Source organism: Hypanus sabinus, chromosome 3, assembly GCF_030144855.1.
Source record: "Hypanus sabinus isolate sHypSab1 chromosome 3, sHypSab1.hap1, whole genome shotgun sequence".
Taxonomy (NCBI): Eukaryota; Metazoa; Chordata; class Chondrichthyes; order Myliobatiformes; family Dasyatidae; genus Hypanus; species Hypanus sabinus.
The window spans coordinates 116,849,734-116,874,684 of NC_082708.1; the positions used below are offsets into that span (position 1 = coordinate 116,849,734).

Consider the following 24,951-nt stretch of genomic DNA (forward strand, 5'->3'; position numbering starts at 1 on the left):
TCATGTCTAAAGCATCAGAACTCTGAGCTGCCAGTACTGGCCCTCCTGCAACAAAGTCTCATTAATGACATCATCCTAATTCAACCTGCTAATCCATGCACTAGGATCATCTGCTTTTCCTACAATATACCTTGCATTGAAATATACAGCTTAGAACATTAATCCCAACATCAAAATTTCAATTTCTTGTCTTTGCTTGAGGCTTAAGATCTTTCCCCACATTCACTGCACTTGCTGTCCTGACAAGCCAGTTTCCACCCACACCCCTTCCTCTCCCACAGCAGCTCTAGCAAACCTTCCAGCAAGGATATTGGCCCCTTTCAGGTTAAGTTGCACATTGTCCCATCTGTCCTGGTCTCCAAAAATCTGAAGCTTTCATACCTACACTACACCATCTGCTTAGCCATGTGTAAAACTTGCACTATTTTCTTATTTCTGTCTCACTAGCAAGTGGCATGGGTAGCAATCCTGAGATCACAATACTGGAGCTTCTGACTTTTCACATAGCACTTCACTCCCTGAACTCCCTTTGGCTATTGACCTTCTCACTTAAGAATGCCATAGACTCATCTGTGATGTCTCTGACCCTGGCATCTGGGAGCCAATGTACCATCCTTTATTCTCGTTCTTGTCCACTGAGCTCCATCTGTTGCCCTAATTAATCCCTATCGTCTTCCCCCTCTGTCTGAGCCACAGAGCCAGATAGTGTCAGACCTGACAGCTGTGACTTTCCTCTACTAGAATCACCACCAATATCCAAAACATTACACTTCCTATTGAGAACTGCCATGGCAGTACCCTGCTCTGGCTGCCTATCCCATTTTGCCCTCGATGTTCATCCAGTTACTTGGATCCTGCAACTTACTGTAGATGTAACTGTCTCCCTCTAACTCTTGCCAGTCAGTCCCTGAGCGATGAATGACTGATTACAAGTGACCTGCAAACCATCCAGCTCCCTAATGTGATCTATCTGGAGCCTGATCCACTTTTCGCAGGTGCAGACATCAGGGACTCTGGAGTCCCCGACTCCTACATTCTGCTAGAGGAGCATATCACTGTCTGCCATTTCCACTGCTCTAAATTCAAAAAGAACTTACCAGAACCTCACCTTAACCTACACTGTTCACACTGAAGCCTTTTGAGCCAATGCCTCAGCTCTCCACTCCAACAAGGGCCACTCTGCTTGATGCTTATTTCTTTTTATTGGCTCTTGCCATTTAGCTAATTACCCAATCAATTATCAACTGGTAACTTGCAGCTGTGCCTTTTTTACTGTCCTGTTACCTGGTAATGAAGATAAAGCCTCAAAACTCACCTCTTTAAAAAAAAATGCCATGGCTCCAACCACCTGGAACTGAACAGAGCTGTCACAATATAAAAGGCTACAATTTAGATCCATGTGGAGCATGACCATGTCTTGATGCAAAAATTGTGCTGTAAATGTCTACAAAATAGGACTATGACAGTACTCAAAATCTGAACCATTTAATATCACTCTGTCCAGTACATGCATTAGATATTTATTTTAGAGATACACATCTTTTCTTCTACAACATTACAACAGTTGACTTTAAGAGACATTCATCCACTCAGTGTGCACTTCATGGACTTCTGTTGCTGTAGACCATTCACTTTAAGGTTTGATGTATTATGTGTTCAGAGTTGCTCCTCTGCGCACCAGTGTTGTAACTCATGATTATTTGAGTTACTGTTGCCTTCCTTTCAGCTTGAACCAGTCTGGCCATTCTCCTCTGACCTCTCTTATTAACAATATGTTTCTGACCACAGGTGATTTTTTTTTTGTGCACCATTCCAGATTCTGTGCAAACCAGCAGTTCCTGAGATATACAAATTACCCCAACAATCATTCCAGAGTCAAAGTCACCTAGATTGCATTTCTTCCCATTCTGATGTTTGGTTTGAACGACAACTGAACCTCTAGACATGTCTGCATGCTTTTGCACAGTTTCTGTCACATGAATGGCTGATAGATACTTGCATTAACAAGCAGGTGTACTAATAAAGTGGAAACAGTGTAATTGTTGCTTCAAATTTGTCACTAAAATATCAAAAATTATAGTCTTGATATATTAGGTCATAAGAATGACAACTGATAAAATGATGTACAAGCTCCAAAATGACCATCACTTCAACCAATAAGATAAACTTAATGCTGATGTTTTACAAGTGAAATAAATGCTCCTTTCCCCTAAGTAAAAGTAGACAAAATTAAATATAGTAGAAAGCACTTCGCCTAAGGTTCATCCTAAATATAACTATTCTACAGGATTTAATATATCTGGAATGGAAGGCAGATAAATTGAAATCAGCAGTAGAGAATCTTGCAAAGCATTTCAAAAAGTCATAGGGAGACATCATTCCTAAATACTATTTTCTTAATACATACCTACTTAAAAAACTCACCAAATTCACCTAAAATATCTTGCCTGAACATTCTGTATGGAAGTTTATTGTGATCTACTGAAACTCTACATTTATAAAGATACTATTTTTTGGAAAATAGTTTTATACGATTTACCTCCTTAGCACAATGTTGAAATGAAAAACAATTAAAATACAATCATGGTGACTCAGCACAGAAACCAAGTAATTTTCCACGCTTGTCCAATAAATATTCTGAATGAATATAATGGATTTTTTAAATCTGTGAGTGAAGGAAATATAAAAACTTTTCATAAAGATGTGCAACATAAATATTCCAACGTCACCCAGGAATGTTTCTCACTACTCTTTGAATGAGTAGAAATTACCACTGCAAATATTACACTCATTATAAATATATAATCTATAGTCAATCAGTATTTACAACAATTATAGTATTTATTCCTTTGATGAAAATGTCCTCAGAAGGATATCTGCAGCTAGTCCAGGAGTTAGATCACCATTGATGACTTTATCTTCTAAACTGGGAATTTGATTCTTGACAGCTGGGTGATTACAGAAGTGCTCAGTGATATTCGCTTGGATCATGTTCCACATCCACACCTTTTGCTGATTTTGTCTTTTTATTTGCAAGTCACCACTCGCAACTACTGTGTTGTGGAATTCTGCTATTTTCTCCCAGAGTTCAGTAAACCCTTCACCAAATTTTGAAGACACACGCATCACCTAAAAAAGAAAGAAAAAAGCATAAACTTGGCTCACAAATGGATTGTTCTTCTCGACAGCAATGTGAATGAAAAAAAAAACAAACAAGTTTCTGGAAAGTGTAAACATTGTGAATACTTAGTTTGACAACATCTCGAATAAAGTAACATTCACATAATTACTTAATATGTTACCAACTAAATCTAAATCCATATGATCATGTAAATACTGAAATATCATGGCATTGCAGGTTGGAAAGTACAAATTTTATGATAGTTATATATTTTCAAGTAAAACTAATCTTCATCTATGCTAGTAAAATAAAAGAGGACACTTGAAGAATGGGGTGATACTAAAAGTGGATAAAGATTCAGGAATTACAAATAATGTGTTCCATTCAACCTATCTTGGTCTACACTGCATCTTAGATATTCCCTCATTCTTTCCACATCTGTTCCCCCCCTTCTCCAGAACTTACACTGCTGCCTTTTCAAGTATTTCCAATATTATGTATTTTTATTTCAGATTTCTAACACTGAGTCTTTTAGCTGTCTTTTCCTAGACTACAATACTGGTCTCTACAAAAACATTTATTTTCTTAATTGTTTTACAATTTCTCTTTAATTTTCTATAAATCATTAATCTTTTCATCCTACTAGGTTAGATGTGATGAACTTTTTTCCATGTTGATATTTATAATTAATGGATTATTTATTTTTGTATTGTGTTTATATTATTAACTCTGCATGTGTCTCGTTTGCCTTTCTGGGATAACTACATGTAATTCTATAGATGTACTTTGCTACCTAGAAAAAGACAGAGGACTGAAAAAAATTGGGCTTGTAACTCTAAAATTCCGTGAGAACGGAAAGAAAGTATTCACTGCTATAACCCTTTACTAGCTTCTCGGCTATTAAAACAGGAGACAAAGATGCATTTCTGTAGAATTTCCACATTCAATGTTATGTCTATGAGCAGAAAGAGAAGGGGTTTTTGATGTTCATAGGATATGTAAATGAAAAAAAGTGTTAGGGTTTGGCTGATGAATAGATACAAAGGGATTTGGCTTTACTAAGAGAAGGGAAGTACAAATTAAGCCAAGGATAGTATTTTATGATGCAGAGGATAGACCAGCACACAACCTATTGCCTGCACCCTCATCTTAGAAATTATTGAAGGCTAATAAACTGCATAGGTCCAACTGAAATAAGAACAAAGAAATAGGAAACAAAAATGTCTTAGTCATCACATTTTTTTTCATTTTGTAGACCTTGCTAGGTTGATATTGGAAGTTTTGAAAATAAATGAACAACTTAATTTTTATATAGAAAGCAGCCATTTAGGACGCAGACAAGTTATTTGAGTTAATCAAGAGTAAAAATGAAATTTTTAGAACAAAATGCAAACTTTATTTTTGCAAACTTTGTTAATGTGTGGTGAACCCACGATCAAATTACATAGATGTACAAGTATTCGAAAAGAACAGACCTAAATGGATTACAGTCTACACTAGGTGGCCACTTTATTAGGTACAGGGGTGCAATGCAGTGTGGTCTTCTACTGCTATCGCCCATCCACTTCAAGGTTCAATGTGTTGTGTGTTGAGAGGTGCTCTTCTGCACATCACCGTTGAAATGCATGGTTAGTTGAGTCCCTGTTGCCTTCCTGTCAGCTTGAACCAATATAGCCATTCTCCTTTGACCTCTTTCAGTAACAAGGCAGTTTTGCCTACAGAACTATTGCTAATTGGATGTTTTTTATTTTTCGCACCATTCTCTGTAAACTCTATAGAGACTGTGAAAATTCCAGGAGATTACCAGTTTCTGAGATACTCAAACCATCCCATCAGGCACCAACAATCATTAAACGATCAAAATCACTTAGATCACATGTCAGACCTCACTTGGAGTACTGTGCTCAGTCCTGGTCGCCTCACTACAGGAAGGACGTGGAAGCCATAGAAAGGGTGCAGAGGAGATTTATAAGGATGTTGCCTGGATTGGGGAGCATGCTTTATGAAAACAGGTTGAGTGATCTCGTCCTTTTCTCCTTGAGAGCCGGATAATGAGAGGTGGCCTGATAGAGGTGTATAAGATGATGAGAGGCATTGATTGTGTAGATAGTCAGAGGCTTTTTCTCAGGGCTGAAATGGTTGCCACAAGAGGACACAGGTTTAAGGTGCTGGGGAGTAGGTACAGAGGTAAGTTTTTTACTCAGAGAGTGGTGAGTGCGTGGAATGGGCTGCCGGCAATGGTGGTGGAGGTGGTTACGATAGGATCTTTTGAGACTTTTGGATAGGTACATGCAGCTTAGAAAAATAGAAGGCTATGGGGAAGTCTAATAATTTCTAAGGTAGGGACATGTTCGGCACAACTTTGTGGGCCGAAGAGCCTGTATTGTGCTGTAGGTTTTCTATGTTTCTTTTCCATTCTGATAACTGGTTGAAACAGTAATTAAACATCTTGACCATGTCTGCGTTCAGTTGCTGTCACATGATTAGCTACTTAGATATTTTCATTAATGGTTAGTTGTACAGGTGTACCTAATAAAGTGGCCATTAAGTGTAGTTATACCTGTCCATTTCATAACTTCTTCAAACTTTTCAATGGTTATAGTGCCTGGTTTAGACCATCAGTTTGCCTTTCAATTGCTAAACTGATCTTTGGGCAAGAACCGTCATGATAAAAAAAACCTATGTAATAATCTAATCTACACTAAATTTGAGATCACATTCTGGGAAAAAAATTTGCTTTGAATGGGAAATGGAAGTGAACATTGTGCACATAATCTCCAGAGTTGTGAGGCTGAAGATATTGTTGGACAGTGAAAGACAATGAATGGCATCCATTCTTTCAAACACCAATTATGAGTACAAAGTAAACTGAACAACTTGCTTCCATGGGATTGGAAGTAGCCCCAGGCTATCTGCACTTAATTTGTTTGGGTAGGATTTCCTTTCAGTGGATGCTCTATAGTTATGTTCACAGTGGCTGTATTTGTACCCATGCCTCCAGTATTCCCAACCACTTCCAATCCATCTACCTTCTCTTTTCCACTTCACAAAGTAATCAATTTTGACAATGGCTGACCGCTTACTTAAGAACGGCCTCAGCACTGTGGAGTCTGGACATACTTGTATAGTTTGAATACCCATTATTCAAAATGCTTGGGGCTGGGTTTTTCAGATTTTGGAATATATAATGAGATACCTTCAGATCACCATCATTTCCAAATCTGAATTTATGTGCTACCAGTAAGCAACATTATCTTATACTTGATCATCACACATGTACTTAAACAGTAAAAATTATTTCATACCATTAATATAATGTGTACAGGGTAACAAAAGTAGTATGGCAGCATTCATCTAGGTGAGACCGGACCTAGAATATTGTGTGCAGTTTTGGTCCCCTAATCTGAGGAAAGACATTCTTGCCATAGAGGGAGTACAGAGAAGGTTCACCAGATTGGTTCCTGGGATGGCAGGACTTTCATACGAAGAAAGACTGGATCGACTAGGCTTATACTCACTGGAATTTATAAGATTGGGGGGGGGGGGGGATCTTATTGAAACGTATAAAATTCTAAAGGGATTGGACAGGCTAGATGCAGGAAGATTGTTTCCAATGTTGAGGACGTCCAGAACGAGGGGGTCACAGTTTAAGGATAAAGGGGAAGCCTTTTAGGACCAAGATGAGGAAAAACTTTTTCACACAGAGAGTGGTGAATCTGTGGAGTTCTCTGCCACAGGAAACAGTTGAGGCCGGTTCATTGGCTATATTTAAGAGGAAGTTACATATGGCCCTTGTGGCTAAAGGGATCGGGGGTATGGAGAGAAAGCAGGTACAGGGTTCTGAGTTGGATGATCAGTCATGATCATACTGAATGGCGGTGCAGGCTCAAAGGGCCGAATAGCCTACTCCTGCGCCTATTTTCTATGTTTCCATTGGGAGAATACCTGAACCAGCTGTTGAACAACAAACAACAGCAGGCTTTCAGTTTCCGCCGACAATGCCACGTTTTGATTAAAAGGTTACAGATCACTGTATTATTATTTTACTTTTTTTTAGATTTTATGTAAGGTATAAAAACAATCAGCATTGTAGACTTGCTCTGGTGGTAGATTTTCATCCAGAAAATCTTCACAAACTCAATGAATTTCTCAACTGCCTTGTGATCAGCAGACATCTTTATCTTTAAATTTTTTTAAATCTATAAAAATTTAATGTTGTGTCTTTTCTGCAACCAGCCTGCTGAATATTCACAATTACCTTCAATCTTCAGACCTTCATGATAAATCTTTACCTATTTCATTAGCATTAAGTGGTATATGTTCACTCCGATGCTGACAAATCTATTCTGAGATGTTTATTTTTCACTTTATCCAGAGTTTTTATATTTTTCATTGACTTCTGTTCATTACTACCGTACTATGCAAATGTCTTAGTCACATATATATATATATATCTATATATATAAAAAAAATCCAAGTTTCATGACGTGTGAGTGACGATAAACCTGATTCTGATATGCGTCTCTTTTGTGGACTGAAAGTGGGAGAGGGGAATCATGGTTGGAGAAATGGGAAAGGAGAGGGGAGGGAGTGGGAAGCATCAGAGAGACATTCTGTAATGATCAATAAACCAATTGCTTGAAATCAATTGACTTTGCCTGGTGACTCAGAGTTAGGTGTGTCTGCACCCAGATTACCACCTGCCCCAGCACTCCTTCTCTGCCATCTGTATCACACCCCGCAGCATCCAACCCTTACCATTCCCAACATCATTTGCTCCTGCCAGATTTACAGATTTGCTCTCCACTCCATGTTGAGAAATATAATACCATGCAAGAGTCTTAAGACATACTATCTATATACATGTGCCGAAGACTTTTGCACAATACTGATGTCAGGTCATTTCTCAGAACTGTCTGTGAAGTGCAGAGACTTGGGAACCTACCCAGCCCCTTGTGTAATCTTCTATTTGTGATGTCATGTCAGTACTCAAAAAAATTTCAGATTTTCGAGTTTTGGATATGGGGTACTCAAACCTGTGCTTGCTTTAAATAAGTCTTAAATTGAAGAAACGTATGTATGTTTCCTTCTCCTGCCATTAACAGTACTGTTGTAAGACTAAGATCAAGCTAAGGAATTCATTTGTAAGCCATGCATCAACTATAATTTATGCATACCTTTGGCTTCCAGCTCTTGGACTGATTATGAAGCAATTTTAAAGCACTTGTATATTCAGTTTGTATTTTTCGTGCAGGAACAAGGAGATCTCCATCAGATTTTGTTACAACAACCAAATCTGCCATCTCTATTATACCACGTTTAATTCCCTAAGGAAGAAAAAAAATCATCTCTTGAAATCTGTGTAAATTTAAAATAATATTTTCTACATTGTTAAATCCTTTCCTGCAAGTTACTGTGGAAACTTTTAAAAGCCATTTGGGAATACCAGTGTTCATTTTAAGTTGGCATCAAAATTGGACATAACCAAACAAGTTTTGTCCCCGTGGTCAGCACATGCATTTAAAGAAACAGTGGACATTGAGTTCAAGTTTTAATATTTTATTTTCTTAATTTTCTGCTGCAACCCAGTTTCCTTTCACAGAAGAGGTAATAATCTTGGCTATTCACTACTCTACAGTAGCTATAACTAATACATCCAGTACAGCAGCTGCCTCAAACCAGCAGTGGCTTGGGCTTGATCCGGATTTCCTGCTCGTCAAGTTTGTATGGGCTTCCCCTGTGTGCTCCTATTTCCTTCCACATCCCAGAAGTGCATGTCAGTAGTTAATTACTGCAAGTATGTAGGTCAGTGGTAGAATCTGGGAGGAATTGATGGAGATGTGGAAAAGTAAATTGCTATAGCATTAGTATAAATAGGTGCTTGATGATCAGCATGGACTTGGTGAGTCAACAGGCTTGCTACTGCATTCTATGAATCTATCATCTATTTGGCTGAAAGAATCCATGGTGCACAATAAAGTTGCCATGAAGTGAAAGAATTATAAATTAAGAAAACAGGGGGAAAAAATTCTTGTTTCCTCTCCTAACACTTATACAGCTAACGTGGCAAATCTCTAATAATAATGAGGCAGCCTACAGAGAGGAAGTCATCACCCTGACACAGTGGCTGTTGACTACAGGAGGAATGGAGACAGGCTAACCCTGTTGACATCAATGGATCTGGGGTTGAGAGGGTGAACAGTTTTAAGTTCCTCGGCATAAACATCACTGAGGATCTCATGTAGTCTGTACATACCAGCTGTGTGGTGAAAAAGGCACAACAGCACCTCTTTCACCTCAGAAGGTTGAAGAAGTCAGGTATAGCCCCCCAAAGTTCTAAGAATTTTCTACAGGGGCACAATTGAGAGCATCCTGACTGGCTGTATCACTGCCTGGTATGAGGACTACTTCCCTCAATCGCAGATCTCTGCAGAGAGTAGTGCGGACAGTCCAGTGCACCTGTAGATGTGAACTTCCCACTATTCAGGACATTTACAAAGACAGGTATGTAAAAAAGGCTTGAAGGATCACTGGGGACCCAAGTCACCCCAACCACAAACTGTTCCAGCTGCTACATCCGGGAAATGGTACCACAGCATTAAAGCCAGGACAGCTTCTTCCACCAGGCTGTCAGACTGCTTAATTCATGCTGATGCTACTGTATTTCTATGTTATATTGACTATTCTGTTGTACGTATTTATTATAAATGACTATAATTACACATTGCACAGTTGAACAGAGAAGTAACAAAGATTTTTACTCATGTATTTGAAGGATGTAAGTGAAAAAGAAAGTCAATTCAATTCAATACAGGTGGCTTTTGCTGAAGAGTATGTACTTCGATAAATTAGAATACTGGACTGTGGGTCACAGTGATAGACTTAACAGATAAACACATGAAGAAAATACTTCCTTGGTAGGAGCAATATTCCAGCATGCTAACTGCTTATAGAAAGATAGAATATTTAAATAGAAATCAAGAAAGGATCGATAAATAATTATATACTGCACTTAGTACATCCAACTTCTCTCAACTTCGAAGCTATTTCTTTAAAATCTAAGATTTAGTTTTTGGCTGTATAATTAAAATAGAAAAAAAAGGTAACTTGACCAGCACATACAAAATGCTGGTGGAACGCAGCAGGCCAGGCAGCATCTATAGGGAGAAGCACTGTCGACTGACGAAGGGTCTCGGCCCAAAACGTCGACAGTGCTTCTCCCTATAGATGCTGCCTGACCTGCTGTGTTCCACCAGCATTTTGTGTGTGCTGCTTGAATTTCCATCATCTGCAGATTTCCTCATGTTAACTTGACCAGGCAGTGATTTTTTTAAAAATCAGAAGTCTTTAAAGGCATTAGCCTTTAGCACTCAGCATATATACAAAAAGAATGAGCACGCAGACAAACAGGTTACTATAAAATCAGAGGATAAGAGATCAATAGAAAGAATCACAGAATAATACAAAACTGACAGAAACTTCTGCTAACCATGTCTACGATGACTTATTCTTTGCCAGTTATCAGAACTGTAAGATTTAAGTGCTTATTCAGATATTTCTCAACTGAGGTAATTCTCAACTCACTGAAGCAGTGTATTCCAGATTATTATCAACCTCTGGATGAGCAAAAAAAAAATCCTCCTCAGATCTCCTTTAAACCTTCTACCCTTTACCCTAAATCCATGCTCTCCAATATTAAATACTTTTGCTGAAAGGAAAAGTTTGTTACTCTCTACCCTATTTATGCCCACTGTGATTTTCTATTCCTCCTCAGCCTTTTTCACTTTAAGGATAGCAAACCCAATTTCTTCTTGTAAATGAAGCTTTCTGTATTGAGCAACATCCTGATTAATCTTCTCTGCCCACACTTCACTGCAATCATATGCTGTCTATAGTGTGGTAGCCAGACTGTACAGCTGTATGCCAATCAATAGTTGTTCTATGCTCTTATTCTTGCTCTGGCTAATAAAAACAAGCATTCTTTGCCAATTTATTTACCACGTGCCATATTCAAGGATCTTTGGACTTGTACGCCAAGGTTCCTCTGTTCTTCAATTTTCCTTGGTTATTCGTCCTCCCAAAATGTATTAACTTGCATTTATTAGAATTAAATTCCATCTGCTACTGCACTGCCCATCTTACCAACTGATCAATATCATCTTTTAGCTTAATATTCTTTTTCTCACTATCAACACCAACAATTTTCATGTCATCTGTCACTTGCTAATCATATCTCCTACATTCATATCCAATTGTTTGTATAACAAATAGCAAGGTCTAATCACTAATTCCTGTGGCACAACACAGATTGAAGGCTTCCAAACACAAACAATCCTCCATTTCCTCTGTCTCCTGTTGCCAAGCCAACTTCCGATCCAGTTTGCCCATCTGCACTGGATCCTATAAGCTTAAATCCGAGCAACATGCTGCAAATTATCGCTGCACACTTGCATCACCTCTTTTATTTTAATCATATGTCCAATACTATTTTGTAACCATATATTTTGTCATAATCATAATTTCAATACTATTTTGCAACTTAAGGGCTTTTTTATCCTCCTATAAAAATGAAAAGCCACACAGAATGTTTTTCTTAAAGAAAATCATATCTTTTTAAATCATATTCTTTAATTTCGCAAGTCGAGGAGCAATGCATTAAAGAAGATTAGGCAATAAAAAGTAGTTTCTATCTCACCTGAAGTTCATCTCCCCCTGCTGGGGAAATAAACAGTATAAACATATCCACCATGTCGGCTACTGCAAACTCAGACTGGCCCACACCTATGCAGAAGACAAAATCACAATGGCATTGCTTTTACTAAATCTGAATTAATTAAACTGCATCAAGCAAGTGGAAACTAAAAGGTTTATCAATCAACAAAACTGCTGAAAAGCATGATCAGCAAGGAAATAGTTGCAGTGCTGACCAACTGAACATGAGGGTAATATTTTTCAAACTATATCTACTGAAACAATGGCAAAGCTGAAAAATCCTAATTTCTACTGACTGCAAAAATGAAATCTCACACCATTTTAATGTTTTTTTTATTAATAATTCCAATAACGGTTACAGACCAAATTTAGTTTACTAGTTTCTTGGATATCAAAGAATATGATTATAGTGTACATGCAAGGAACCTGAAATAATAAAAGAAAATACACTAAATACACTATGCAGCAACTGTGGAGAGAAAAACAGAGTTAATACTTACATTCTTATGATCATTACCTTATGTCAGAAGCTGTATCAGATTTATCACTTTATTAACACTTTATAGAGAAAATTCACAAAAAAACTACATCTCCAGGCAATCAAACTCTTGAATTTTGGTTCAGATTTGAGAAGTTAGTTACTTCTATATTGCTGAAGAAGTTCAATAACCAGGGCTAACCAACATTATTAATAATGGGAAGTTGCAAAACCTAAAAGGATTAATTATTTGAATATTGAGAATTCTATACCAAATCTCCAAAATATTAAAACCTCTCTTTTTTTCTTTTAGTAATACCTATCCACTTAGTATTCCAATTTTAGTATTTCTTGCTCCTCCACCTAATAAAAAAAAAGAGAACGTGAAGCAGGAATATGAGGATAAAAGAAAGAGATAATATCAAGTTCAAATGCTTTGTTTTATTGTAAGATGTGCTATCTGTGTGTAGATATAAGATGTGATATCTGTGTGCAGGCTAGCAAATCTGAAGTAATAGGACAGGTTTATTACAAGGATCTCAGAATAAAAATGCTTGAACTTGTAAAGTATCTTCATAGCTAAGATTCTTTCCTTGGGTTTGCCCCCTACTCCATTATTCTCTGGGATTCCTGCACATCTAATTCTAGCATCTTACAAGTATTTATCATAGTTATGATTCCAACATCCAAGGTCTTGTGCTCTGAATTTCCTCCTTGATTGCATTCAATTATATACTGTTTTCTACTCAATTACAACATTCCTTGAAATGAATCACCTTTTAACACTCACTGAACCATCAAGGAATATTAAAAATGATTTTGTGGGTTTTCTGCACCTGGAATAATTTTGGAATTGGAAAGCACCAAATATGATCCAGGATTGTAAGCCCTAAAATAAAGATCACAGAATCTGGTAGAAGAAAAAAAGAATAAATAACTAGTAGTGTGGATGGCCTCAGACTAAACCCCCATGCTCATACAATTCAAACATGAGCATCTACTAAATTCACTGATTCACTGAGTACATTCAATAGAGGGCCTGTTAATCTGGAATTCAAATAAACAGTAAAATTTCATAAGCACTCTTTTGACTTTGGTTGTGCCAGGCAAGTAGATTTTCTTAAACATGAGATTCTGCAGATGCTGGAAATCCAGAGTACGCACTCAAAATGCTGGAGAACTCAGCAGTTCAAGCAGCATCTATGAATATGGTTAAGCAGTCAACTTTTCAGGGTGAGACTCTTCATCAGGACTGGAGCAGGGAGAGGAAACCGGCAGTATAAAAAGGTGGGGTGAGGGGAAGAAGGACAAGGTAGATTTTCTTGACCACAGAAAGTTACTCTGTTAAATACGATTTATTTCACTAATTTGTACATTAATTAACAGCATAATAAATTTGCCAGAGAATCTTTACTGACTTACAATCTATGTACTTCAGAAATCTTACGTATTTCTATTTATTGTGTTTTTTATTATTACTGTGTTCTTAATCTTTTGTGCTTTTTTTTTGCACTGCATTAGACCTGGAATAACAGTTATTTTGTTCTCCTTTACACTTGTGTACCAGAAGTGACATGAAACAATCTGGAATCTTTAAACATCAAGAAATATATATGCACACCAGGCCCTGGCTTTGGCCACAAATCTACCCAAGTTCTCAACCCCTGGAGTACACATCTCAATGCCATCTCCAGCCACACACCCAGCCCAGTCTGGACACCGGCCCCAAGTGCACTGTCAACCCTGGCTTACATTCTGGAAATCCAACAAAACATACAGCAGACCATCAAGATTTCTGAATAATTGGCGTGATCATTGATTTATTATAATTATTTTTGTATGCCTTCAAGTTAACCCTAGATTCAGATTGCTCAGCATCTATTTTAATGCTATAAAATTTGACATCTTCCCCCTCCTTTCACCAAAGGATGAAATGATTTATTAAATTATGAGTCAACCTTTCACGAGCTAATTATGAGAATCTATGTTTTGCAATAAGAATTCAATCCCTTGAGCCTGTTCAATAAAATCCTTCCATATGCTTATTCAATCTTGGCTCCTTGACATTTTATAAAAGCTAATAATAGCTTCAATTAGAATGATAAACAGAGAACAGTTATTTTTGACTTTAAGGATGTTGATAAAATTCCAACATTTATAGATTCATAGAGTTACATAGCACAGTCATGTCCTTTGCCCAAATCGGCCATGCTGACTAAGCTGTCCTCCTGAGCTAGTCCTGTTCGCCTGCATTTTGCTCATATCCTTCTAAACTATTCCTGGACATACACCCATGCAGAGAACTGTACTGCTTCCTCTGGCAACTAGTTCCATATACAGTGCCTTGAAAATGTATTCAGCCCCTACAACTATTTTCACATTTTAATGTTTCATGTTCTAAATTTAAAATATATTGAAGTACGATTTTTTGAGCTAATCTACAAGCTATTGTGCATTATGTCAAATCAAAAGAAAAATTCCAAAACCTGTCAACAATTTATATTTAAGCCCTCCAAGTCCTCCAGATCCAGTCACATCTTGGTGAATCTTTTCTGTACTCTCTAGCTTAATCACATCTTTCCTATAGAACAGGACCAGAACAACACAGTATTCCAGATGTGGTCTCATCAACATTTTGTACAGCTGTAACACCATAAGACATAGGAGCAGAATTAGGTCATTCAGCCCACTGAGTCTGCTTTGCCATTTCATCATGGCTGATCCATTTTTCATCACAGCCCCAATCTCCTGCCATTTCCCGTACTCTCCTCATGCCCTGGCCAATCAAGAATCTAAATTGGGTGTTGTGTAATGCTCCTGAATTAAATAAAGAGCTTAAGGTAAAAGAACCCCTCAAGGACAAGGAATCATAATGTGATCGATTTCACCCTAAATTTTGAGATGGAGAAGCTAAAGTCAGATGTATCAGTATTACAGTGGAGTAAAGGGAATTACAGAGGCATAAGAGAGGAGCTGGCCTCAATTGATTGGAAAAGAACACTGGTAGGAATGACAGCAGAGTAGCATTGGCAGAAATTTCTGAAAACAATTTGGAAGGCACAAGATAAATACATCCCAAAGAGGAAAAAGTATTCTAAAGGAAAAATGACATAACTGCGGCTAACGAGAAGTCAAAGCCAACATTAAAGCAAAAGAGGGGGTATATAATGCAGCAAAAATTAGTGGGAAGTTAGACAACTAAAAAGTCATTAAGAAGGTAAAGATGGGAATACAAAAGTATGCTAGCCAATAATATTAAAGAGGATACCAAAAGCTTCTTCAGATAAATAAAGTGTAAAAGAGACGTGAGAGTTGAGTGAAGAGTGGAGAGTGGAATGAACTGTGCTTTTCTTGCAGGACAGTTGCAGTTTGCAGTATATTGAGCTTAAATTTGTTGGTAGGTGTGGGAGATAAGAGCAGGTCATTTTGTAATGCAGTCATCATCATTATTATGTGTAGTGTCATATGACATGGTCGACTATGGTCTTCCATGACCATGGTTGTTCTTGGCAAACTTTTCTACAGAAATGGTTTGCCATTGTTTTCGCCTGGCCAATGTCTTTACAAGACAGGTGACCCCAGCCATTATACTTTTCAGAGATTATCTTCCAGACGTCAGTGGTCGCATAACCACTGGTTTTAGGCGACAAACCAAATCTCTTTAAACTCCTATTGAAATATAGTCGCTGTCGTGTCTTCTTTATAGTTGCATCAATATATTGGGACCAGGTTAGATCCTCAGAGATCTTGACACCCAACAGCTTAAATCTGCTCTCTCTCTCTCCACTTCTGATCCCTCTATGAGGATTGATTCATGTTCCCTCTTCTTACCCTTCCTGAAATACACTATCAGCTCTTTTGTCTTACTGACACTGACTGAAAGGTTGTTGCTGTGACATCACTCAACTAGCTGGCATATCTCACTTCTGTGTGTTCTCGCATCTCCAGCTGAAGATTCTACCAACAATGGTTGTATCATCAGCAAACTTATAGTTGGTAGTTGAACTATACCTAGCCACACAGTCATGGGTATAGAGGAAGTAGAGCAGTGGGATAAGCACACATCAGTGAGGAGGAGATAAAAAACCTAATTCGGATTCTGATAACCGGGACTTGTGATGTGCACCAGCTGGTCATACGACCATCCACCACCTGCTACACCTTGTCCAAGGGTGACCTGCAGGCTAGCGGAAGGAAGGAGCGACTCAAACCTCCTTTGGTAGAGATGTATAATACAGCAGACTGCAGGAAAAAAAGTTTTCTGAATGAATCACAATATTAGGCAGCAGTGAGTTGCGTTAATTTCTGATTTTATTGGGAGTAAAATAAGGGGCCAGTTTATTAGAACTGGAATAGAAATGCCCAGAACTAAAAGAATGCTGGGATCTAAAATACTTTATAACATTACAGAAAATAGAGGAGATATCTGGAGAAAAACTGGAAATCCCAGAGGACTGGCGAATGGCTAATGTTGTACATGGTCACAGTGGCCTCTCCAGATCCAACCAAAGGTGTAATTATTTTTCCTTCACATCTTCAAGCTATTCCTCAAGCTTATGCTGCACTTCATTAGAAATTGTGAGAGGTCAAAGTGGGAATGAACGTAAGAAACAAGAGCAGGAGCAGGCCACTGTGACCATGTGTGCCGCATCTTACCAGATGTAAAATATCCATCTGTATTATTGATCTTATTTTCCTCTCTCCTCAGAGTGCTCGTTCTGTAGATAATCTCCAATAGTTTTTATTTTGTTTTAGCAGCAGCTGACTTGTCTTTAATCTGCCTATTAACCAGATGACTCCATGATTAAGCCATCCAAACAATCCTAGTCTTACCCTATCAAAAAATTTCCTATCCCCTACTAATTCCAGACCCTTATCAGCAATTGTCACTTCAACTTAAAACTACTTCTTTACATTTTCTTAGTTTGATGATGGGCTTTTAACCCAAAATATCAACTGCTTCTCTTGGTTGTTGTCTGACCTGCTAAGTGTTTCCAGCATTTTTGTTTTCACATTTGAATACATACAAGATGTTTTTGGACAGAGAATTCCAAAGATTCCCACACTCCAGGGAAGGAATTTCTTCCATTTTGGTCCTGAATAACCGATACTTTAGTTTCATATTTTCCCATATGTTCTTATAACACCAGAGGAACACTCTGCAATTGAACCAATGCCAGCTTTCAGGACATTCACATTGGTCCCACTTCCTTCACTGGTAACTTATTCTCAATCACATGCACATTAATTCCACCTACACAAAGGCCAACTTGTAATAATCTACCAGCACACCTTTGGGACACAAGCAAAGAGCATGCAGAGGAAACACACATGGTAAGAAGATGAAAGAGCACCCGAGATCAGAGTTTAATATGGGTCACTACAGCTGTATGGTATGCTGTATCACTATGCCATGCTTTAATTGTAACCCAAGCTTTGGTCATCCCTACAAGATGGCCAATCTCTGTAAACTAATCTTTTTCAATGATATTAACTCTAGTTCTTTTAAACTTGAGATCATTGACCCTGTCTGCCTTCTCTTTCTTCATGGGCATTAATCTGCTGTATCTTTGTTGCACCCAAGATCCCTACATAATTGTTGTCCACCACACTTTTCCATATGAAAAGTAGAATTTGAAATCAAACATTTTGAATAAAATATACAGCTCAAATTTTGCATGTTGCCTATAATCCTCCACTAATCTTCACGGCTTTTCCTTCAATGTCACTTTCTGTGAACCTTCATCAATTTATTTTGCAATATTTATGCCCATCTTTCCCAAATGCCTTGTTTGAAGTCCTTTAAGCTTTCACCCATAAGCATTATGTGGACAAAAAACTTGGTTCCATTCTCGTTTCTTCAGATAAAGCCAGAGATTTTTCAGAAATGTCTTCTTATTCTGAATTAATCTGATTTCTCACAAGCATCCGTGTTTGACTCATACCTGTTTCTTCTGTACATGTCACCTCTCTGCAGTATCGTCCAAGACCATTAGTTTCCATCTTGATGACAACTCATTGCTTGGCCTTTGCACTGTCTCTAAATTGACAGGTTCTTTGTTAGACATTCAATGTTAGTTTAACAGAAGTCTTCTTCAGCAACTAACAATTTTCAATACCTGTTAGCATGTAGATGCCCAGTTATCTCTCTTCTTGGTGGTTAAGTGAAATAGAACAAAACCATTTGCTTCAAATGATCAGTTACTTAAAACCTGAAATTAGCCTAATAGGTAAGTGGGCCTTCAAGCAGACTGAGGAAATTCTTCCAGCAGAGAAAGATACCAGGTAAATAGTAGTGGAGTGTGTCCATCCGAGGTAATGCAATGGGATGATGAATTATAACCACATCAGCTGAGTTGCTATCCCATTAGGAATTGAAAAAGCTAGCTGCCAGTGTTATTGCTACCACTCAAAGTGGAAGTAGTATAAATTCAAGTCCTGTTGTCATGAAACAGGACAGCTGTTATCACAGTATTAATCACATCTTAAACACATTATTCATTCATTATGCACTTATCTTTCATCTGCAGATTACAGGAGGTAGCCGCAGCTAATCAGGGTGTTAGCATTGCTGCATTTTCTGAATTCCAAGGAAGAGATGATGTATGCTAAGACTGGAGGAGTCATTATAGATGATGGCCAGCAATGAGGCTGAAATGATAGGAAATGAAGGCATTCTCATACATCAATTACTAGGCTCACTGAGGTACCCAGGGATCTATCAGAGGACAGGTTGTAGTATTGTTGCAATACACTGAAAGCCACCTCAAACACTGGGAGCTGCTGCAAACAATAAATAGTATTCTCAGCTTCTGTTACAGCAAACCAAGATTGGACTACTAGCAAGGAAGAAGTTGAATCTCAGCATTAGTTGAAATATTCAGAAACTGAGATTTGCTTGATTTACAAAGAAAACCAAGACATGTACTGTTATGGTTGGGCCAACAACCATGCCAAGAGAGTTCTCAGCCTTTTCCACACAAGAAAGAGAGAGCTCAGTTCAAGTTGTTACTCAGCTCTTCCACGTTCCTTGGTAAGCTTTCTAGGAGGACTACAGATGTGACAAGCATGTCAATGGCCACAGTTATTAACCTTTATTCTACTAAAGAGGTAATCTGGAATCTCAACAGACAACCTCACCCTTCAGTGACCTAGCACCTGTGTTAACCTTGCCTCCTGTTGGCTATCCATGCATAATGTTTCACCACATGTTGGTCCTACCTTTAAACTACTTCCTTTAATCTACACATCATCAATATTTAGGTGATGGCTCCAGTATCTGAGATGGTGGCTACAAGTATGAAATCACTTGGCGACATTCTTTCCCTACACTGTCTTATTGCACTTCTCTGAACACTAAGATTAAAAAAAGCACAATTACAGGAGAAGTGAGAGAAAAAGCAGGAAAGAGCAAAAGTTGAAAGCTTACAGCATCCAAGTGTCTAAATCTGAAGAACTGGAAAACAAGGGAGAAGCACTTTGGAGAAGACGGTTGTGTATGCAACACCGGTATTTTTTATTGTCTTAACCCCACTGCTGATGACAACCTCAATAATGGCTGCTCCAATTTAAGCACGCACCATCTTATCCTTGGATTCAGAGAATGTAGATACCTTGCTATATTGTCTCTTGTGCAAGTAAAGGTTACCTGTGTGAATGTTATACAATGTGTATAATATGGGACTATCACAGTTTGACCGTTGACAGCATTATGTGAGCTCTGAGATGTACATCTGCAGTTCACATTAAGGTGAGGTAAGTTTATGAATCTTGGGCCTGACTGCATGATACATCACCATCAATTACTGCTGTTACTAATGTGTTTCAAGACAGGAGGAGGATGTTTAGTGAATGCACATGCATATTTTCAAGCTGCACATATGCTCACCAGTGAAGCTGGTCTCCCACCAAATTGCTATGAATTGGAATTTCTTAGCCTTTGCATCAGCAGGCAACATCCCCAGCTAGCATCCAGGCTCTGCCAAGAATTTCCGCAGTATCTGGACCACTTAACGTGAGAGTACCCTGGCTAAGTGAAATCCTATGAAGGAACTCAATTCTTTTGCATGCCTGTGGCTTGGAATAAGCAGTAGAGAATCCTGTAATTTATCCATAAAACAATAAAAGATGCAGAAATGTTTATTTTAATCAGCATGTTTACCTAATTCTGCAACGAAAATGGGCAACAAATGCATTATTTTTAGTCTGATTGCTGATCTGGGATGAATGAAGCTGATGACTGATGGCTGAGTAGGTCCAACTTTTCCTCCACCCTCTCCATCCAAAGCATATTCTTAATCAACATTTACCTCATACAAAAAGCGACATTACAAACTTCCAAAAGTATGTGTGTGGTGGATTTGTAGGAAGAATTGTACAGTAATTCCCATCTAGAATTTCTGTAATTCCAGTCATTGCATACATTATATATTTTACAGGTGCTATAAATTTGAAGGAGGCAATGTGCTGTTATCTTTTGATGCTTGGAAATTATTTGAATTGTCTATGATGCAATTATTACTAGTCTGTCTCCTAGACCACATTCAACTAAAATAAACTGTTGTAGCGGTGTGCTACACGCAGCACTAAAATTACGACACGGAGTCGGTAACTGCAGTCGAAGGAAAAAACTTTATTCAAAATCTTCAGCCTCACTTTTAAGCCTCCCTCAACCTGCCCCCCATGGCGCAGAGGCTCCAAAGCTCTGTGCTCACAAACCCCCGTAGGCTATCTAATTGTGAGTCGGTTCGGATGCGCCAGGAAATGGGTCGCCACACTGTCCTATTTGGCTCTGATGTACTTTTGTTTTACAATTCCTAAATACTAAACAAATTAAGCCAGTTAAAGAAATAATACTGCCTATTAATTTTTTTTTAAATGTCTTTCTTTGATTTACCTTCAACACTGGCATCAGTCAGTCCCAGTTGGCAGCAACACCTCAAGCTCCATTACACTGAGCAATGGTGCTATCAGAGCTGTGTGCACAGCCCGCTGCTGACTCATGACTGCACTACCAGACCCAGCTCAAACCGCATCATCAAGGTCGTTGATGATACTGCAGTCGTTGGCTTCATCAGTAACAATGAGTCGGCTTACAGAGCGAAGGTAGAGAGGTTTGTCAAATGGTGTGAGCACATGGACAAGACAAAAGAAATTATTGTGGACTTCAGGAAGGCGCAGGTCGACAACTTCATCGCACATCAATGGTTCTGCTGTGGTGAGAGTGAAAAGCAAAAAGTTTCTTGGTGTGCACATGACAGATGTTCTAACCTGGACTCACAACACCTCCTTATTAGTCAAGATAGCACAATAGTATCTACACTTTCTAGGAGACTGAGGTGAGCAAGTGTATCAATCCCTATTCTAACAACTTTCTAAATGAGCATCAACAATAGTGTCCTGTCTGGCCACATCACTGTGTGGTACGGAAGCTGCAAGGCATCAGACCACAAGCACCTACAAAGGATATTCCGGAGTCTCCCTCCCTACTATTTGAAACATTTACCAGGAGTATTGTATATAAAGGACCTGAAGCATTGGTGAGGATCCCAACCACCCATTCCAGAATCTCTTTAACCTACTACCAACAGGAAGGAGGTACAGAAGCATCAACACTTAGAATGGCAGACTGGCTAACAGCTTCTTCCCTTACCCTGTGAGACTAATGATACCCTGCCGCCATCACTGCTGCACACTATAAACAATTTGAATATTTTATTCACTGCTTGTGGTAATATTTTGTTTTATGTGCTGTGTGAGATAAATTTTGTGAAGGCACCGTGATCTGGAGGAACATTATTTTGTTTGATTGTATATATGTACAGTCAGCTGGCAATATACTTGAACTTGATCAGCACTCTTGGGTCTTACGACCTCCTGTGCACACACTGAAATTCTACGGGACAGGATCTGTTTGTTGAAACTAAGTAGTCACTGAGCAGCACACATTGAAGCAATAGACAATAGGTGCAGGGGTAGGTCATTCGGCCCTTCTAGCCAGCACCATCATTCACTATGATCATGGCTGATCATACACAATCAGTACCCCATTCCTGCCCTCTCCCCATAACCCTTGACCCCGCTATCTCTAAGAGCTCTATCTAACGCTCTCTTGAATGCATCCAGAGACTTGGCCTCCACTGCCTTCTGGGGCAAAGCATTCCACATATCCACCACTCTCTGGGTGAAAAAGTTTTTCCACGTCTCTTCAAAATGGCCTACCCCTTATTCTTAAACTGTAGCCTCTAGTTCTGGACTCACCCATCAGCGGGAATATGCTTCCTGCCTCCAGCATGTCCAATCCCTTAATAATCTTATATGTTTCAATCAGATCCCTTCTCATCCTTCTAAATTCCAGTGTATACAAGCCCAGTTGCTCCAATCTTTCAATATATGATAGTCCCGCCATTCCGGGAATTAACCTTGAGAACCTACGCTGCACTCCCTCAATAGCAAGAATGTCCTTCCTCAAATTTGGAGACCAAAACTGTACACAATACTCCAGGTGGGGTCTCACCAGGGCCCCGTACAGCTGCAGAAGGACCTCTTTACCCCTATACTCAATTCCTCTTGTTATAAAGGCCAGAATGCCATTAGCTTTCTTCACTGCCTGCTGTACCTGCACGCTTGCTTTGACTGATGTACAAGAACACTTAGATCTCGTTGTACTTCCCCTTTTCCTAACTTGACTCTATTTAGATAGTAATCTGCCTTCCTGTTCTTGCCACCAAAGTGGATAACCTCACATTTATCCACATTAAACTGCATCTGCCATATTTTTGCCCACTCACCCAACCTGTCCAAGTCACCCTGCACTCTCATAACATCCTCCTGACATTTCACACTGCCACCCAGCTTTGTGTCATCAGCAAATTTGCTAATGTTACTTTTAATCCCTTCATCTAAATCATTAATGTATATTGTAAACAGCTGCAGTCCCAGCACTGAACCTTGCGGTACCCCACTGGTCACAGCCTGCCATTCCGAAAGGGACCCGTTAGTCACTACTCTGTTTCCTGTCAGCCAGACAATTTTCAATCCATGTCAGTACTCTACCCCCAGTACCATGTGTCCTAATTTTGTCCACTAATCTCCTATGTGGGACTTTATCAAAAGCTTTCTGGAAGTCCAGGTACACTACATCCACTGGTTCTCCCTTGTCCATTTTCATAGTTACATCCTCAAAAAACTCCAGAAGATTAGTCAAGCATGATTTTCCCTTCATTAATCCATGCTGAATCGGACTGATCTTTCTACTGCTATCCAAATGTGTCATAATTTCCTCGTTTATAATTGACTCTAGCATCTTTCCCACCACTGATGGCAGGCTAACTGGTCTATAATTTCCTATTTTTTCTCTCCCTCCTTTCTTGAAAAGTGGGACAACATTAGCCACCCTCCAATCATCAGGAACTGTTCCTGATTCTATAGAACATTGGAAAATGATTACCAATGCGTCCACGATTTCTAGAGCCACCTCTTTAAGTACCCTGGGATGCAGACCATCAGGTCCCGGGGACTTATCAGCCTTCAGACTCAACAGTCTATCCAACACCGTTTCTTGCCTAATATAAATTTCCTTCAGTTCATCCTTTACCCTAGTTCCTTTGGCCACTATTACACCTGGGAGAGTGTTTGTATCTTCCTTAGTGAAGACAGATCCAAAGTACCTGTTCAATTCATCTGCCATTTCCTTGTTCCCCATAATAAATTCACCCATTTCTGTCTTCAATGGCCCAATTTTGGTCTTAACTATTTTTTTGCTATTCACATACCTAAAGAAGCTTTTACTATCCTCCTTTATATTCTTGGCTAGTTTACCTTCGTACCTCATTTTTTCTTGGCGTATTGCCTTTTTTGTTATCTTCTGTTGCTCTTTAAAAGCTTCCCAGTCCTCTGGTTTCCCGCTCATCTTTGCTATGTTATACTTCTTCTCTTTTACTTTTTCTACTGCCCTTTACTTCCCTCGTCAGCCACGGCTGCCCCTTACTCCCCTTAGGATCTTTCTTCTTCTTTGGAATGAACCGATCCTGCACCTTTTGCATTATTCTCAGAAATACCTGCCATTTTTGTTCCACTGTCTTCCCTTCTCGGGTATTGTTCCATTGAACTTTGGCCAGCTCCTCCCTCATAGCTCCATAGTTCCCTTTGTTCAACTGTAATACTGACACATCCAATTTTCCCTTCTCTTTCTCAAATTGTAGGTTAAAACATATATTATGGTCTCTACCTCCTAATGGTTCATTTACCTCGAGGTCCCTGATCAAATCCGGTTCATTGCACAACACTAAATCTAGAATTGCCTTCTCCCTGGTAGGCTCCAGTACAAGCTGTTCTAAGAATCCATCTCGGAGGCACTCCACAAACTCCCTTTCTTGGGGTCCAGTACCATTCTGATTCTCCCAGTCTACCTGCATGTTGAAATCCCCCATGACAACTGTATCATTACCTTTGCGACATGCCAATTTTAACTCTTCATTCAACTTACACTCTACATCCAGACTGCTGTTTGGGGGCCTGTAGATAACTCCTATTAGGGTCTTTCTACCCTTAGAATTTCTCAGTTCTATCCATAATGACTCTACGTCCCCGGATTCTATGTCCCCTCTCGCAAGGGACTGAATATCATTCCTCAATTACT

General features: G+C 38.9%; 1 protein-coding gene across 1 annotated transcript in view; it reads right to left on the reverse strand.

The window, feature by feature from the left end:
- Positions 1-1,469: 1,469 nt before the first annotated feature.
- The window catches only part of mmaa (metabolism of cobalamin associated A), a 50,068-nt gene continuing 26,586 nt past the window's right edge, over positions 1,470-24,951 (reverse strand). Inside the window, exons 4-6 of the mRNA XM_059964999.1 lie at positions 11,817-11,902; positions 8,299-8,448; positions 1,470-3,129 (exon numbers count right to left, since the gene is read on the reverse strand). Coding sequence (XP_059820982.1) covers positions 2,842-3,129; positions 8,299-8,448; positions 11,817-11,902 — 524 coding nt within the window. The 3' untranslated portion in view covers positions 1,470-2,841. The remainder of the gene's footprint in view (positions 3,130-8,298; positions 8,449-11,816; positions 11,903-24,951) is intronic.